At 53.5% G+C, this 17,975-nt stretch overlaps 2 protein-coding genes across 3 annotated transcripts; one reads left to right on the forward strand and one right to left on the reverse strand.

Moving 5' to 3' along the window:
* Nucleotides 1-3,799: 3,799 nt before the first annotated feature.
* CATSPER1 (cation channel sperm associated 1) lies at nt 3,800-14,812 on the forward strand. 2 transcript variants are annotated; one of them, XM_073217522.1, is made up of 12 exons: nt 3,800-4,696; nt 4,823-4,907; nt 5,868-6,080; nt 6,802-6,915; nt 7,069-7,228; nt 7,510-7,601; nt 7,704-7,847; nt 7,995-8,058; nt 8,212-8,284; nt 8,421-8,481; nt 9,854-9,929; nt 12,033-14,812. In XM_073217522.1, exons 1-12 carry the CDS (start codon nt 3,884-3,886, stop codon nt 12,202-12,204), a joined length of 2,067 nt encoding a protein of 688 aa, XP_073073623.1. In that variant the 5' UTR covers nt 3,800-3,883; the 3' UTR covers nt 12,205-14,812. The 2 variants fall into 2 exon arrangements, with proteins under 2 accessions (XP_073073623.1, XP_073073624.1); XM_073217523.1 differs by having other exon boundaries at nt 8,424-8,481.
* A 127-nt stretch (nt 14,813-14,939) lies between these two features.
* CST6 (cystatin E/M) lies at nt 14,940-16,547 on the reverse strand. Its single transcript, XM_017656871.3, has 3 exons — nt 16,036-16,547; nt 15,412-15,537; nt 14,940-15,136 (listed from the first exon to the last, which is right to left on the reverse strand). Exons 1-3 carry the CDS (start codon nt 16,264-16,266, stop codon nt 15,011-15,013), a joined length of 483 nt encoding a protein of 160 aa, XP_017512360.3. The 5' UTR covers nt 16,267-16,547; the 3' UTR covers nt 14,940-15,010.
* Nucleotides 16,548-17,975: the final 1,428 nt, after the last annotated feature.

Raw genomic sequence — 17,975 nt, forward strand, 5'->3', positions numbered from 1 at the left:
TGACAATACAAAATTTATTCTTTTCTTTCTGGCTTATTTCATATAACATGATGTCTTCGGGGTTCATCAATGTTGTGGCATGTTGTCAGAATTTCCTTTCTTTTTAAGGCTGAATGATAATCCATCGTGTGTATAAACCACATTTTGTTTATCCACCCGTCTATCCATGGACATTTGGGTCATTTCCACCTGTTAGTTATTGCAAATAATGCTGCTACGAACATGGGTGTACAGATATCTGTTCAAGTCCCTGCTTTCAATTCTTTTGACACATCACCATAAGTGGAATGTTTTAAAACACTCTTGAGCAAACTAGTCCTTTTTTAATGAAGTTAGCTATTTTGCAGCACCATTTTTTTTCCATCTCCCAGAGTTTTTGACACCAGCACCTCTCTGTGAATAAAGCAGTGAGTGTGTGACAATATCAGGTTTTTTATGTTCGTTTTTGGTTGGTTTTGTTTTTTGACAAGAGCAATGAAAACTCTCATGGCACAAACTCTTGATGGGAACACCATCAGTTCAAGATAGCTCTCCTGAAACAGACTTTCCGATTCTATATAGGAAGAAAACATAAAATATAGCTTGTCAATCTGTTTGTAAAAGCTGTAAAAAAATTTTCTTGATTATCAGCATTACAAATCTAACAAGTGCTATAGCATGGCGTTTATCAGTGAAATCTGTTGACTCATCAGCCTGGAAAAAGAATCTGTTGTTTTTCAGTTTGTTACCAAAGAAACAAAACAAAAAGCTCTCCAGCCTCATGTGACATGTCATCAATACATCAAGTTATCATTCTCTCTGAGAAGTAGAACCCTTTCACTTTTTCGTATGGCATCTTGCACTAGCATTTCATGCGCTGTAATTTTACATGGTGGCATTATTAGGATCTCTTTCCTGGACAATAGATTCTGCTGCCAAATAACTTGCTCTCTGAGCCTTTTTACTGAATGTAACCTTAAACAAAGCTTTAATCTGTTTATTCTGAGATACCAGTAGCTAACAATTAGCACATTTATTTGGCAACTGTCTGATTTGTCCTTAAATTCTTTTCAATTTTGCTGAAGTTTGTAAATTTGTAATTCTTTATCACAAACCCTACTAGATTTGTCTGTAGTCTTAAACTCTTTCATTTCACACCCCATAATTTAAAAACCACCACATGGGACCACTGGACACATTTGTAAAAAATAAATGCTAATGATGCCGGGGTTCTTGTTCACAAAGCCGAAGAATGAGCTTCACAAACACTCAAGGTAGGAGAGCCAGGTACAGGCTTTTATTTAGAGACAAAGTGAGAGGACAGAGCTCCCGGCTCACACCAGGAGGGGACAAGAGAGTCCGGGGTGGTGCGTTGTCTAGGGGTTTTATAGGCAGATGAGGATTTTTCGAGAACATGGAAAAAAGCTTAGGGGTGTGGGCTTATTAAGTGGTCCCAGAATATTTAGAATTAATTTAACACAAGCAACTTCCTGCTCTGATGATTTCTCCCCGAGATACCAGCATCTTGATCTGGGGGCATATGAAACAAGGCCACCTGCCCAGCCCCCAAGGTGGGCTGAGGTACTATTTGCTGAAGAGTAAGAATTTCTAACGTCTTAACCTCTTGGGTATTAAAATGCAATCTTATCTTTAAGGTGGAATCCTTTCTGCCTTTTACTGTGTTGTTTATGCCTGGGCTTACTTGCTAAATTAGTTGCCCAGTTTGCAAAATCACTTCATCAGATCTGAAGGAGGAAAGACAGCACAGAGGCCTGGGCCTTTTAGTATGCTAAAGAGGACCTTACACATGATTATAAATGGTTAGCATAATAAAACATTGCTACTCTTCTTTATCTGGGGTGTATTAACTGATCTCACTGAAGAATGACTCTAGAGCTTAATGTTTAACACAGAGTTTTGGTGGGGGGGTTTCCTTGCATGTAGTTACATTGCTCTGACTGCAAATATCCTGCCTTGCTTTTTCCGGAGGCCCTCACCCTACCCTGACTACACCCACGGACCCTGTCTCACTAATAAGATATACAAAAGAGTTGCAAAACTAAACAAGAAATTTGCAAAACATACGAATCATAGTGAAATTCACTTCTAACCTGGATAATTCATGTTTTATAGTGTTTATATTATCAGCAAAAGGGCAGCTGGGTCACAGCATATAAAAAATATTTCTTTAGAAGGAAAATTTCTTCTCATTTTCTTTCACACCAGAAAGTTTGTTTGCAGCCAGTCATCAGTGCGTTCAGAGGGCGAGACTGATGCCGTCAGTCTTACCTCCCCTTCAGGCAACACAGTGTTCACAAATGATGCATAAACTTCCTGATCTCGGTGAAAACTGAGAAAGGACCCCACGGGTGAACACAGCCCCACCGTGTGCTGCCGGAGGGGCTGCGTGATGGTGTCAAGACTGCTCAGTTCCTGTTCATCACTGAGAGCGCTGTCATCACACAGCACATGAAATTAAAAAATAATGTCCCCACCCCCGCTTTTTATCAATCACAGTACAAAACCCCTGGCCTAGAAACATCTCAAGGCCATTTCTGTGGCCCCAAAGACTAGTTTAAAACTCTGTCCTAGAGTGTTAATCCTGTCTGCTTGTTGTATCCACGCTCCAGCCCATAGGAAGGAGAGGTGCACATGCCCAGTGCTTTGAATCCAAGAAGTTCTCACATTACTTCTGCTCTTAACCCTTGGCCACGGCTAGATGCAATGTACACTGGGAAATATAATCTCTAGTTGGGAGGCCGTGTGCCCAGGAAGAAGAGGGAATGGATCCGTGCAACAACTAGCAGGCTTGTCGCAAACTCTTTCCTCCCTGCTGGCAGTGGACAGTGAGCTCGTTGAGGGCAGGGGACATGTCTCTCTCATCACTGGGAGACTGGTGCCCAGTGCCACTGTGGACTTGGCTGTAACCAAGCACTCAGGAAGTAGCCGTAGTCAAAGGAGTGGCCTGAAGCTTCCAGAAGCACTGCCCTGGGCACAAATGAACTTTGTGTACAGTAAAAGCTTTGCAGTGGATTACAACAGGAAGACAGGATAGCATGTGGTTACAGGGAAAGACTTTGGAGTTAGTACCAATCTTAAATTCTTATTAATTGAGCAACTCATTTATACCCTGAGCCACAGCACCTTCCTCTGTAAAATGGGGATAATAATATCCATCATGTAGGGTTATTGTGAAGATCAAATTAAAAGTACATAAAGTAGGTTCTCAATAAATTGTGGCTGATAGTTTTATTTAGTAATAACCTAAGAGTGAGGTTTCCATCACTGTCAATGATCAAGGAGAGAATAATAATACCAATTAACATTTACTGTGCTGTTAGTATAAGCTTAACATATCTTAACTTTTTTGATCCTATGAGGTAGATGTTATAATCTCCATTTCACAGAAGAAGAAACTGAGACACAGGAAGAGTGAGGAACAAGGTCACACACCTACTTATGATTATCAGGCTGGTTTGAACCCCAGAGCCAACAGGTATCTAGGTAGGACTGGGGGCCAGAGCACCTGGCCTCTTAGAGCTTTTTTCACCAACAGGGCTATAGCAGCTGCTGAGGTGGCACCCTGACTGCAGTGTCCAGCTTTGCCACTGACCTGCTGGGGCATCTTGGGCTAGTCCCTTCTCTTTTCTGACCTCATTTTCCACATTTTACAATGAAGAAGTTAGACATAATGATCCCTGGTTCCGCACCGCAGCGTGGGAGGAGATATCTGGGAATCAGACATGAACAGAGCCTGCAGGTGACATCACAGAGGGGAAAATTCCGTGAGAGTCACACTTCCCTCCAAGGCCCAGCACCAGGAGCCGGCTGTGCAGGGCAGACAGGGAAGGGGCCTGACGAGGCCCTGTGTTGAGCTCTGCGTTTTGGGGTTTCCAGCACAGTCATGGACCAACCCCCAGTGACTAAGACGGCTACAAATGAGGCAGACACCATCGATCTGGATGCGCTGTCTCCCTCTGGCTTCTCAACTCCATACCACAGGCATAGCCATGGCGGAGCCCACCGCCGTCACGAGACCCACCACCACAGGCTGTCCCAGCGTCGTAGAAGGACTCAGCGCCTTGGTGAGGTCCGAGACTTTGAGGACAATGCCCTCTCACCCCGTGCCCCCCAGCACCCTCCCCACCACTCTCCCCACTCCCACCACCATTCCCCCCACTATGATGAGGCCCACCATCATGATGGAGCCCCCTGCTCCACATCTATTGTCCTCCATCCTTCCCGGGGCCCCACCCTCTCCCACCCTTCCTATGGCAAGGACCGCTCTGATGATGTGTGGCACCATGGCGGCAGGAGACACCACGGTCGGCACTACCGTGGGGGGCCCCACCAGCACAGTGAGGTTTCCCACCCTAATGAGCTCCACCACCAAGACAAGCCTTACAACTATAAAGAGCCCCAGCGCTCAGACGACCCCCACCAGCGCAGTGAGGCCCGTCCCCATGGCGGCCACCAGCATCGTGAAGCTCACCACCACAGACGGTCTTTTCATCATGGAGAGATCTATTCCCACCATTCCTCTGTGGCATCCGACCACCACGGCACACCTCAGGACCACAAGCACCACCACGGGGAGCACCACCATGCCGAGCACAGCCGTAGTGCACATTATGATCACCTCCATGGCGACCAGCACTACAGGGACCACCAGCACGGAACTTCTCAAGTCTCTGGCCCACACAAGTTCCACAGCATGGTCAGTGCCTCCCTTCACTCTGCCTGTTCTCATTCAGGGCCTCTCCAACTTCGCGGGGCACATGCACAGAGCTCGGCCCTCGGCCTAACCCATTCCCACAGTATGGTTCTCACATATGTCTCCCAGATCTCCAGCGAAGTCCATCCTCTGAATTCCTCCTCTAAAATCTCAGAAAGCTGGACCGAAGATGAGCAAACTCAGAAGCGCAGAAGTGAGTCTTGGCTCATACCCCCCCACTCAACTCCCACTGCGGGACTCAGATTCCAGACCTAATGCACGCCCTGCACCGACCTCCCACAGGTCATGAGTCACGACTCTCACCTGCACATGTATTCCATTGGCTATTCACTCACCTGCTATTCAGCATCCAATCTTTTATTCCTTGAATGATGCATGTCTTCAGGCCATCTGTTGTTTGTTCATCCAGTCACTGCTTTGTTCATTCACATGTTCACCTCTTGAGCATTTCCTCTTGTCTAATACAGGTGCCTGGCCTGTCTGAGTCCTGGCAGCAAAGGGAAGACGAACCTGCCCTCAGCGGGCTCCACAGCAGGGGGTGTCACTTAAACAGGCAATCCCAAACTACCCAGTGATGCGGGCCTATCCTCCGTATCAGAACACTTACCACTGTGGATTCTGTCCACATTTCCCCCACTAACCTGTGAGCTTCTTGAGGACAGAGACTGGGAGCCAGTGCTTTAATGAGGGTCTTGTTTAAGGGCAGGGAGGGGCACCCCCAACTTGGCCCCTAGTAATTCAGTGAACATAGCAATGGTCTCACAAACAAACAGATAGGGGTGAGTGTCTAATTGGAGGGAGGTAGGGAAGGCAGCAAGAGGACATGTTTCAGTAGATTTTTAAGGAGAGAGGGCGAGGTGCCCGAGAGGATGAGGTGGCAGGAGATCGTGTTTTCCATGCATGCACATGTGAGTAAAGGTTATGGAGGTTTAGCAGCATGGAGATGTGCTTGAGCAGCCCCCAGATGCAAACAGGCTGGCATCTTCCATGGAAAGAGTCAGGCCTGTGGCCAGCCCAGGACTAGCAAAAAGGCAGCCTGGTGAGTGAATGGCAGACAACAGGCAGGCAGGAGGCTGAACCCTGGCACAGCCTGAGAGGGCTTGGGATCCTCATGCCCCTTCCCACACAGACTTGACTTTCTGGCCTCTTACAGCGATCCGAGCCCAGCGGGCTCACAAGAAGATGCACACTGCGGACCTCTTCCATTGGTTGTGGGAAAAACTAAGCCACCTCATTCAGGACCTCCGGAGAATGCTCAGGAATCTGACTGAGTCCCTGGTCTTTGAAGCTTTCATCTTCCTTGTCATCTGTCTCAACACCATCATGCTTGTGGCCCAGACCTTCACTGAAGTCGAGATCCGGGGTGGTAAGAGCTGGGGAGCTGGTTTGCATGAAGAAGGCCATTGATGATGTTGTGGGCCTCTCTGGGCCTGATCCAGTGCTGGGTGATTTATTTACATAACTTACCGTACTTGACCCTCACCCCTGGGAAATAGACGACATTGCACGGTATGAGAGATGAAGCTCAGAGGTACTGCTGGGGTCAACCAACCAGCCAGAGACGGGAAAGGCCAGTTAAACTGGAGGATGTGCTCTTGGCGCTACGCCACCAGGTGGCGCACCTACTCCAAATATACCGTTTTGCTTGGGGAGGGAACCTAGGCCCAGGTCTGCTGGAAGAGCCGGGAGACCCAGAGGGGCAGGCCCCCGGGGTGGGGGGGCGTCAGAGGGGGAAACCTGAGAAGGCGGCCTTACCTAAAACCAGGGGACAGGGTGAAGGAATGGACCGGCCACAGGGCACATGAACTAAGGAGAGAAGAATGGTTGCCATTTCTTGCAGGCTGTTTCAGGCTTCACTTTACTGCATTGAATGCATCTAATGCTCATGAAAATGCTGTCAGGCAGACTGTTACTATGGTTGTTTTACAGACAAGAAAACTGAGGCATAGAGCAGTCAAAACAAAAAGCCATCAGGGCAGAGCCAGGCTCTCCTTTTAAGGGGTGTGTGAGAGGCTCCACAGCGGGAGGAGGAGGTGGGGGCCGGGGTCCCTGGGGCTGGTCCTGAGGGAGCCCGTGGTGTCCCACAGAGTGGTACTTCATGGCCCTGGACTCCATCTTCCTGTGCATCTATGTGGTGGAAGCTGTGCTCAAGATCATTGCTCTGGGCCTCAAGTATTTTTCTGACTCCTGGAACAATCTGGGTGAGGGGATGGGGCCTACCCATGTGCAGTGGGAGCCACTGAAGCCCTCGGGGTTGCCGAGGACAAATGGGCACAGGGGCATAGGGTGACGGCGCCGGGAGGCGGTGGGTCTGGGCGGGAGCCTGTCACACCCAGGCACCCCCGTGCCCTCAGACTTCTTCATCGTGGTTATGGCCGTGCTGGACTTCATGCTCATGCAGCTCAGCTCCCTGTCCTCCTTGCCCAATGTCTACAACCAAAGCATCTTCCGGATCTTCAGGGTCTTCAAGAGCCTGAGGGCCCTGAGGGCCATCCTGGTCCTGAGGAGGCTCAGGTCAGATGGTCATGGCCGTCCTCCTGGTTTGGGGACTCCAAAGAAAAGGAGACAGAGGCCTGGGCTCCCAAGGATCCATTCAAGGGATGGGGGCAGAGTGGCTACAGACTCCAGCTACTGACGGATAAGCAGGCTTCTGATAAGCCTCCTGCCTCCATGAAGACCTGCCTCTGCATTTTCTAGATGGGCTGGGACCCCCCCCAAGTCACTAGAAATTAGGGACCTCCTGCCTTCAGGGTTGGCTCTAGCTGCTGGGCACAAATCCCCACCTCTGCCCACAGCTTCCTGACCAGCCTCCACGTACTAACCAGGAACCTTGCCCAGTCTTTGCCATCCATTGCTGCCGTCCTCATCCTCATGTTCACCTGCCTCTGTATCCTTGGCTGGGGCAGGGCCGTGGCGCGGTGGGGGCGGGGTGGGGATGGGATGGGGTGGGGCCCCTGCCCCTGCCCCTGGTGTGGCCCTGAACCGCCAGTACTCTTCTCTGTGGTGCTCCGGGCGCTGTTCCACCAATCCGACCCCAAGCGCTTCCAGAACATCTTCACCACCATCTTCACCCTCTTCACCTTGCTCACCCTGGATGACTGGTCCCTCATCTACCTGGACAGCCGGGCTCAGGGTGGGGCGGGCCCAGGCTGGGTGGCGGGCAGGCATGGCTGGGTGGGCAGACCTTGAAGGCTCAGTTACCCCAAGGTCAAGTGGGGTTTTGCCAGGGTGTGGAGCACCGGCCAGGAACTCAAAGATCCAACAACATCCTGTCTCCCAGGCGCCTGGTACATCATCCCCCTTCTCATGATTTACATCGTCATCCAATACTTCATCCTCCTCAAGTGAGCTCTGCTCCCCAGCTTGACCACCCAACCCCAGGGCACGCCATCTCCAGCCCTCTCACCTTGGTCATACCATGAGGAACCCAGACGGGGGTGCAGGGCCTCTCCTACAGCCGCCTCCTTCAGGTGCCCCACAGCCTGCTCCCTCCACAGCCTGGTGATTGCTGTTATGGTGGACAGCTTCCAGATGGCACTGCTCAGAGGCCTGCAGAAGGTGAAGCAGGAGGTACCAAGTGGGGCAGATCAGGTGGACCAATTAGGGACACAAGGAGAGGGGCACAGAGGCTGGAGGGAAGGGAGGAGGGTGCTCCAGGAATGGGCAGGCATGAAGCCCTGGCAGGACGGAGGCCTCTTCTTCCCAGAAGGCTGCGCAGAACCATGAGAAGCTGCTGGATGACTCCCTGGCGGAGCTCAGCAGAGCAGGTACTGGCCCTCCCCTCCTTCCACAGTCAGACACAGAATTCCAGGCTTCGTTTTGTTTTGTTGTTATTTCTTTGCCATTTTAACCACTTTTTAAATTTTTAATTGAAGTGTAGTTGACATTAGTTTCAGGTATACATCATAGTGATTACACACACACACACACACAGTACTGGCTCATTTTTAGAGTTTTAGAATCTGAGACTCAAACTTTCAGAGCTTAGAATCTGATCCAAAGAGCTCTAGGACAATCATTCAAAAGTCAATTAAAGGGATAGTCAGTTCTTGAAAGTCCTGTTTCTGAAATGACTACTACTACTTAGCCAGGTTATGATGCACCAAATGCTTGTTTCTCTCGATACCTTATAAAGTTTATAGCAGTTGATTTTACACGGGATGGTTTCAACTGCCTTTGAGGGTTTTGTCAAGATGTTTTACACACTTGTCCAGAGTCACTCAATGTGGATTGAGAGTCTACAAAAATGGAATTTCCTGTACACATTCATTTTTATGCACCTGATGTTCTGGGTGAATTGATTTTGAGCCAATTACTTTGCTTCCCACTTAAAGATCTTCAGAACTTTCAAATCTGAGATTCCGAATTTCACTCTTAGGATCATCAACACCACAGGACTAAGTGTTGTCAGAGGTCACCTGGTCCCTCACCTGCCCTCTCCATCAGGGACAGTCAGTGCAAGAAAGCTGAAGCAAAGAGGAATTAATTGGCCCAAATTACTTAGCAAATTGGTGTGGGGGCTTTCAGGAATGGCTAGATCCAGGACTCAAACACTGGCTGAGATTTGGTCTCTATTTCTGCTCTGTAGCCCTCTATGTGGTTTTGTGCTTCGGGCTACTCTTGCCTTGTGGTGGGAAATTAGCCACCTGCAACTCTGGTCCCAAGTCCTCACTGGTTAGCCACTCCTAGCACTCCCAGCAGAGAGGTCCTCTTCTCCCAGCAGTTCCAACAAAGGCCCAGAAATGAGTCTCCCTGCCTAGATTGGTCTCTTTCTTATTTCTGAACCAATCACTGGAAATAAAAAGATGGGCTGTTTTGATTGGCCAGGCCTGAGTCACATGTCCTTGGAGCTGCCAGGGTGAGGTCAGCTCCAGCTAGAGCACATGGACCCAAAAGGGGCAGGAGTGGCTTCTCAGGATAATTGGAAGACTTTTACCAGAAGAAGAGGGAGTGGCTGCTGGACAGGCAACTGAACAAACAGAAGTGCTGCCCAGTCCAGGCCCAGAGAAGCCACCTCTCTGGGGCCATCCCGGACAAATCTCCTTTAGCTCCTGTTTGCCTATCTCCATGACACCTGGGGTTCCCTGTACCCCCTGTCCATCCGGGCATCTTCCTGACCTCCCCCTTCTTTACATCCAGATCCTGAAGAGGTGATGAGTAAACACACTACACAGAAGCAACTCATTGAGAAAAAACTGGGGACCATGACGGAGAAGTAAGGAGACAGGAAGGGAGGGAGGCCTCGGGTCTAAGGGGAGGAGTCCGGGGCCTGACCTGTGGGCTGCTGGGAGAGGGACATTGCCCTCTGCTCAGGACGAGGGTAGGAGCACCAAGGCTTACACAGAGCCTTTAGGTGGGACGTGGAGACCATGAGTGGCTTCGGCTCACCCATCATCTTCTGTCACCAAGAGAATCCTGCAAATGCCTAAAGGGCCGAAGGCCCTGTGAGGCTGGGCACCAGGGGCAGGGGCAGATCCCGGCGGAACAGGGCTTCTGCTCATCTTGTTACTCACGGAGCTTCCCTGGCCCTTGCCCAGGGCCAGGCCCTGCAAAGACTCTAGGGACCCAAAGAGGACACAGACTAGCCCCTGTCACTGAGGGATCCACCTCCAGAGACCCGTGCTGGGCCAGGAGGCTGCGGTGGACTTCTGCTCAGTGGAGGGATGAGGACAGGGTGGGCTGGGGATCTCCTGGATACAGGCCTAGGAGGCAGGTGGTCGACACCTCATTCCTGTCCATGGCAGTGGCCAGCTGAGTCAGGTCAGCTGCGGACCTGTGGCTGTGTTCCTGTCTGGGGGACCCTGGCCCAGGTTCCTGCTTCCTGAGTCTCAGGCCTGGCCCCAGAGAGAACCTTCTCTCTGAAAGCTGGGCCCTGCCCGACCTCATCTCCACTAGCTTCAAACCAGTGGACGGGCGGCCTGACAGCTGGCACCCTGCAGGCTCCCCTCATGCCTGCAGAGCCCATGCCCCAGAGGCCTTTAGTGTTCCAGCCTTTGCCAACCTCCCTTGTTTCACTGCAACCACTGCCACCCCCCACATCCCTGCTTCACCCACCCTGTTCCCCAAGCACAGCACCTACCTCACCTCTGCGCCTTTGCGCACACCGTCGCCTCTGCCCAGAATGTTCTCCGGCAGCCCAGCCAGCGCCAGGCTCAGTGACGGAGATTGGGAGGCCGAATTCCTCCTGCCCACTGCACCTCCTGGCCCCCGGCCCGGCTCCACGCACTGCTCCCGGCCATCTCCACACTTCCCAGGGGAGCTTTTGGCTCCACGTCCTTCCCTGCTGGGCCATCTCCACTGAGAGTGCTCTTTGTTCTTGTTTTTGATTTGTTTTCATCTTTTCCCTCCTTTTCTTTCTTTTTTTCTTCTTCTTTGTTTAGAGAGAAGTCTTGTTAAAAGGAGTTCTGGCTTTTCCCTCCCCCTGACTTGAGAACCCAACAAGGGCCCCTGCCTCCCCTGCGATGAGGTCTGGGGCATGCTCTGACCTCTCCTAGGGTCACCACCTCCGACTCCCTAGCTCTCTGACCCTCCCTCCCTGAGACCTGTGGGGGCCCCGGCCCAGTCCCACTCTTCTGGAGGGGGGAGGGGGAACCCAGCCTGAGCCTGGCAAACCCTCCCCAGCCTTCAAAAGCAGCTCGGTGGCCCTTCCTCTGAAAGCCCTTGCTGAGGAGGTGAGGTTTTCCTCCCGAAGGCCCCTCAGTGCCCTGTGTTCCCGCTGGGTTTGCTCTTGGGGCACTGGATGGACTAAACTGCTCCAGGGCGGGGCTGATTCTTGTTCACAAATGAGTCCTCTGGGCACCTGGCAGTGTTAACTGATTTCAGTGCTATTTGATGGATGGATTGATAAGACCAGCAGGTGGTAAGGGATTTAGTCAGTGGGTAGTTGGGTGAGTGAATGGTGGAGCTTTAAGTAGGTGGCTGTACAGCTTGCTGAAGGGGTGGGTGCATGGGGTGGTCAGACAGGAGAGTGAATACCCAGGTAGGGGTGGGTGGATGGGTAAGTGGTTGAGTGGGTGCAAGGGGAGGTATGGATAGTTGGAGGCCAAGCTGGTGGGTGGATGGATGGAGGGATGGACGCTTGAGGGGGTAAACAATGGGCAGAACCCTCTGTGGTGCAGGCAGACATGGGGCCTTTTAATCTGTGGGAAAGGAAACACTCCATGAACTGCCACACTCAGAAAGCTGTGGCTGTGGCTGGAAATGGAGCTCTAAGGTGATATAAGGGGAGGCGCAGGCAAGAAGAGCTGCCTGGGGGCTCTGGGGGCCCAGAAGGCCAAGCCAAGCAGGTTGCCAGGTCTGGCCTCCCCCCACTTCCCAGGCAGCAAGAGCTCCTGGTCCACTTCCTACAGCTGGTGGCTGGGGTGGAGCAACATCAACAGAAATTCCGCTCCCAGGCCTCCATCACTGATGAGATTGTGGACACTGCATTTAAGGCAAGCCTGGGCAGGCCTGGAGGAGGGAGGGGAAGGGCCCTGGAAGGCCAGGCTTGAGGGGCTCATGCCAAGAAGTGACCCTGAACAACAGTGACATGGGTGTGCAGGAAGGAAGATGCCACACTGGCTCAGACACCCTCCTGCTGCTTCCCCCACAGGCTGGAGAGGAGGACTTCAGGAAGTGAACCCAAAGAGAGGGGACCCCCATGCAGGCCACAGGCTGCAGCACTGACAAGCTGCCTGCCAGGGTGGGTGCGGCCTAGTCTCCACATCTGCTGGAATGATTGTCAGGCCTGCAGGGCCGCGCCTCAACAGAGTTTTAAAACCCCAAGCTGCTCTGTGTCCTCCCTGGCCGGGCCAAGGCACAGGGCAGGGGAAGCTGTGTGCACGAACACTCGTGTGTGTGGATCGTGCTGCATGTGGGGTGGGCTGTTCTCTGTCTCCTCAGCCCCACCGCACCTGGTACCCTAGCTTGGGCCAGCGGTGCATTAGAAGCAGCTGGAGAGTGATGTGGAAAGTGGGCCAGGCTCAGTGCTGGAGTGGCGAGGGGGAAGTCACCCTGCTTTATGGAGGAAGGTCTGTCTGGCCCAAGGGTGGGGGAAAGGTCAGAACAGCACACAGGCATCAGTGCCTAGGGGACCAGGAGGCTCCGGAAATGAGGCTCCAGCCCAGGAACTGGGGTCTGCCAGGGCCCTCAGCATCTCATATAAGGGTGCCAGCTCATGGGGTAGCACAAATCCACAGCTCATAGGTCATTGCCATACCCTGCCCTGCCTGGGGTCAGACCAAAGAGCCTCAGTGAGGCGTACACGGCGGAGGCTGCGCAGGTCCTTGTGGCGTTGGGGTGGGAGCAGGTGTGCGTGTGGAATGGCTGAGCCTCCACCAAAGGAAAGTGGGGAATGAGGCTGATGGCTGCTCCCCAGCCTGCCTGGTCTAGGCCTTAGATGAACACCCCTACTTTCAGCCTGAGCCTGGGCAGGATGCCCATGGTTGGGGTGGCCGTGGTATGCTGACCCCAGTCCCCAAGTGCCTGGGTCTGTCCTGTGTGCTGGAGATCTTCATCTGGGTCAAGCTCAAGCCCACCCTGGGGCCTCTCCAAACAGAGGGGATCTTCCACATCCTGCAGCACCCGCCTTACCTTTAGTGAAGCTGGGGTGCAGTACTGCTGAAGGGGGTTGGGAGCAGGATGTGGAGTGAGGACTGAGGGCTGATGGGCAGTGCTGTGAGCCATCTCCCTGCCTCTAGGCTGGACCAGACAGTGGTGCAGCCTCCGGGCCTGAGGACAGCACCTCCCCACCCTGGCCTGGCCAAGGGCTCTGCCTGGCTCAGGACCCATGGACTATGCAGAGGAAATACCATCTGGGAATTAGGCACAGATCCTGAGGGTGGAAAGGCCACACCTCACCCACCACCTCTCACTCATTCAACAAGCATTTCCTGCCACCCACCCTGTGCCAGCCCCGTGCTGGAGGCTCCTGCTTGGTGGCATATGGGAGCCCATCCAAGCAGCTGCCCCACTGCATCCCCTGGGCTATTGGAGCTGCCACAGCTGGCAGGCCTAGGCAGAAGCCAGGCTGGGAGTTTTCCCCTGCATCCCTTACTCCTGTCAAACACAGCCCCTTAGCAACTCAGACGTCCCTGTGGGGGTTGTATCTGTTTTCCATCTCTGTTGTCCCCCACAACGTGGCCTTGGAGGGCAGAGGGCATGGTGTGCTGGGGCTATTCCTCATCGGGTTGCAGCATGGGGCAGGGGACCAGGCAGGCCCATTGGGGCGTGAAGCCTTGCTTGGAGGGGCAGCAGGTTGTGGGGACCCTCCTCAGCCACCACAGTACTGTCTGCCTGGGCCTGATAGCACCCACACCTGGTGCTCCAGGCTTATGCCCATCCTGTCCAAGGTGTGGATGAGGCACATGGGGCTCCGGGGTTTTGTAGTGGGAAGTTTGTATACATCTCTAGGTTGTTTCTCAGTTGGGGGTGGGGGTGTTGCTTCTGTGTGTTTCTGGGTTGCTAGGCTGTGTGCGTGTGTTTTTTCCTGTATGTGTGTAGGAGCATCTAAGTGTGTGTGTTGCATGTGTGGTGTGTTGAGTTCTGGGTGTGTGTGTATATAGCAAGTATGAACTGTAACTGCAAATTCAGGTGTGCAAAAATGTTGCAACTCTGTTTTCTCTAAATAACATTAAATTAATCTGTCCCCTCATCTCTCCTATGGGCAGTAGATTTGACCTTGGTTCCCTGGGGCTCCCAGTGCAGCCCCTTCCAGGGGTCTTGCCCAGGGCAAAGCACTGGGGAGTCCTGGCGTGCGGCCCACGTGTGCACATGAGAGTCCCCCCTCAGATCTTGTGGTCTCTTGGCTCCCAGGGGCTCTGCCACCCCTGGGCCCCATGTGGGTTCAAGAATCTCACAGGCTGGGAACTCGGTGTCCTGGAGCCCCACAGGCTGCACCCACCACATGCTACCCTGAGTTATCCTGGGAGCGGAGAGGGACCATTGCTCAGGCGCTTCTCAAGGTCCTCACCGACTCCGTCCCTTTCTGGTCTTGGGGCATCGTTGCTGTGCTGGGCCTTTGTCTCCCACCCCATTAACCAGAGTATTGGGAGGCTTTGGAGCTTTGCTCTTTTGTCTGTGCTGATGGGGGCCTTGGGGAACTCCAGATTTGGGGGCTGTACCTTGCACCCTCAGCACTGTCTGGGCTGGGACCACAGAGGCCCAGCTGGGGATGGTATGAGCACCCCCAGGAGCTGGGGGGGTGTCAGCTTGGGGGGGAGGAGTGAGCAGCCAGACGGATTCAAGCAGCAGTGCTAGCGGTTTACTGATGGACGTGGCCCCCAGACTCGCGAGTGCCTTCCACCGATTCACTGGCTCTCATCCACGCCCTCCAGCTCCCTCCGGTTGCTCCGCAGGGCTCTCCATGCGCACACAGTTGTGTTTTTGAAGGTAGGAGATATTCTTCCAGGAAACTACTAAGACCACAAAGTTGCAGTGCAGCTTCTGCAGAGTGTGGAGAAAGAAGTGAGCCTGGGCCCTGGCTGGACTCCTCCCAGGAGGCCTCTGCCTGCAACACTCGGGGGTGAGATGGCCACAACTAGGTCCCAGATCTTTCTAGCCAACTTCTGCACCCCAGGGAAAAAGCCCCAGTGCCCTCATCTCAGCACCCAACCCTGGCCTGGGGGCTGAGTCACCCAGAAGGCAGGAGCAGGTTCTGACTGGACAACCTGAGGACCTCAGGTGCTCAGGCTGGAGAGGGTTGGGCACAGGGCTGTTACCTCCTGCTGTACGCCTGTGGCCAGGGGGCAGTGGGTGACATCTGTGGTGTTTCCATCCACCTTGTTCTTCGGGCAGATTGTGCTCTGCATCTCCACAGTCAAGTAGTACTTGAAGCCAGCCAACAGCTAGGAACAGAGGACAGTGGCAAGTCGGGGTGCCGGGAAACTAGCCTTAGCCCAGACCCCTTACCTTCATCCATCTCCCGTTCCTGTCCCACGGGATACCTTTCAGCATGCTGGCCCTGAGATGCAGACCTGGGCTGGGGGCAGTTCTGGTGGGCATCCCAGGGGAGAGGGCCAGAGGCCTGGGCCACACAGTAGGCTGAGCCCAAGATCGCACATGTCCCCAAGCACAGCATCCTGAAGCCCACAGCCCTAGCCCCCTCGCCCCTCTCCCTGGCCCACCCAGCATCAGGCTGGGGACTGGGGTGAGGCCGGTAAGCTGTGCAGGTCAGCTGGATCCTATTAGAAATTTGGATATTTTGTGCACCGTGAATTTTTTGCATTAACTTGATTTTTTAAAATGTATTAAAACATTATGCTGATTATTTTTGTGGCGCCCCCTTAACCAGACACCAGCTGGGCATCTCGCTTGCCCCGCAAGACCCTCATCCCCGGCCATACCTGCCTCTGCGCCTTGAGAGTGTCCGTGTCTCGGAAGTAGTAGAGGCTGTTGCTGCCCTTGTTGTAGTCGGCCATAGCCACCTGCACCACCTTCACCACCTGCGGGTCGCCGGGCGACAGGGTCTGGAATCCTCCCAACTTGTGCCTGGCCCGTGCGTCCTGAGGCAGCACCAGGAGGCAGAGTGTGAGCAGGGCCAGGCCCAGGGCCAGCGGCAGGTTCCGAGGAGCCATGGTCGTCAGTGGCCCGCCTGCAGCGCTGGCTGCTTTTAAGGCCAGGCTCAGTTGGCCCCGCCCGCCCAGGCTTGCTGTGGCCCCGGGGCCAGGGAGGGATGGCCTGGCCTGGGCCGTCTCCCTGCACCATGGGGGGCAGCAAGTGGGCCGGAGCAGACGGGAAGCTGTGGCCTTGTGCTTCCCAGCCCCCAGGAAACGCCCAGTTCCGAGGTAAAGGATAGCCGCCGTCTGCAGCAGGTGCCAACCACCCAGTTTGCTGGAGGTCCGTCCAGTATGAAACACCCACACGCCTGCACCAGCTCTTACCAGGGCCACCGTTTCCTAGCTGTGTAACCTCGCTCACTGCCTGTGTCCCCTTCTGTAAAACAGGGGGCTGGGGGGATTCTGTAGGTAAAGGGCTTAGAGCAGGCCTGGGGCTATAGATCCTCACACCCAGAATGCAGTGGAAATGAGTAGCATTTCCACTTCACAGAAGAGGACACAGGACACAGGGGAAAACTGATCTGCCCAAGGACACCAGCTGGCCAACAGTAAATGCGACACTGGCTTTTGAGCCCAGGCAGCCGACCTCAAATCCGTGCTCTCAAACCAGGCTGGACCCAAAAGACAAGAACTGGCCAGGAGGGCTGTGTGCCGTACCAGCTCGGCCATATACTGACCAGGTGACTTTGGACCAGTGCCTCTGGAGCCTCAGTGACCTCGTCTGAGGAAAGGTGACAACTCTTATCTCCTAACATTATTCTGACATTACGGCCGAAGACTGTGTCACCCTTAGGTACACTGGGCATGTGCTGGAGGTGCCAGCGAAATAGCACACTATGACTATTTTGGAAAAATCTTGTAATCAATACATTAAAAGCAGCATTGAAGTAGTCAACACAGGAAAAAGTCTGAATTTTGTAGGAAATCTTTGTCCGTATTTTGGAGTTCAGCATAGTTTGCACTCCTAGTCACATGTCGCTGGGGGCAAGTGGGGCCTTTTGCCCCTGGGACACTAAGAGCTTGTCAGTGCTTAGGGCCTCCAAGGATCGTAACTGGGCCTTCGTACAGGTAGTGGTTTAAGAACCTGACAGACGGTTGGGGCTTATTAAGTGGTAGCTATTATTGTGATGAATTTTATGAGTAAACATCTCCAGCCTCCCCACAGCCTCTCCAAATCCCAGGGGCCGGGGAAAGGCAGTGATTTCTCCCAGGGAGATGGGAGCAGAGGTGGTCACTACCCAGTCCAGCTGCCGCCCCACCCGCTCCACCCAGCTATGAAAAACAATCTTGGGATTCCAAGACCAGTCACAAGTTTGTTGCAGGCTCAGGTGTCTGCCTTAAAGGGACAGGCCCACTTTGTGGGAGAGCCAGACAGAAACCTGACCTGAGAGGACCTGGGAGGGGGCAGAGTAAAAGGCCCAGGCCTGCAGCACAGAGGAGGGAGGGGCCTCCCCAAGGGGCCAGGAGCCTCCTCAGACTCTTCCATTCCTTGGAGTTTAGCCGAGCCACCCCTACCTCCAACAGCTCCCTGGAAAACTTGCCCCTGGGACCCCAGCTCACTTGCCCCTACCCTACCTGTCACTGCTTTGATGCCAATGATGCTTTTGCATCCAACCCAATGATTTCCAAAGATCTTTCACTTCTGGTCTTTCACAGACACCCTTAGGGAGTAAGCATCATCTCTGTTTCGCAGAGGAAGACAGTTCATTAGAGAGGTCAGGACGCTT

The sequence above is a fragment of the Manis javanica genome, chromosome 11 (genome assembly GCF_040802235.1).
Source record: "Manis javanica isolate MJ-LG chromosome 11, MJ_LKY, whole genome shotgun sequence".
In the NCBI taxonomy this organism is placed as follows: Eukaryota; Metazoa; Chordata; class Mammalia; order Pholidota; family Manidae; genus Manis; species Manis javanica.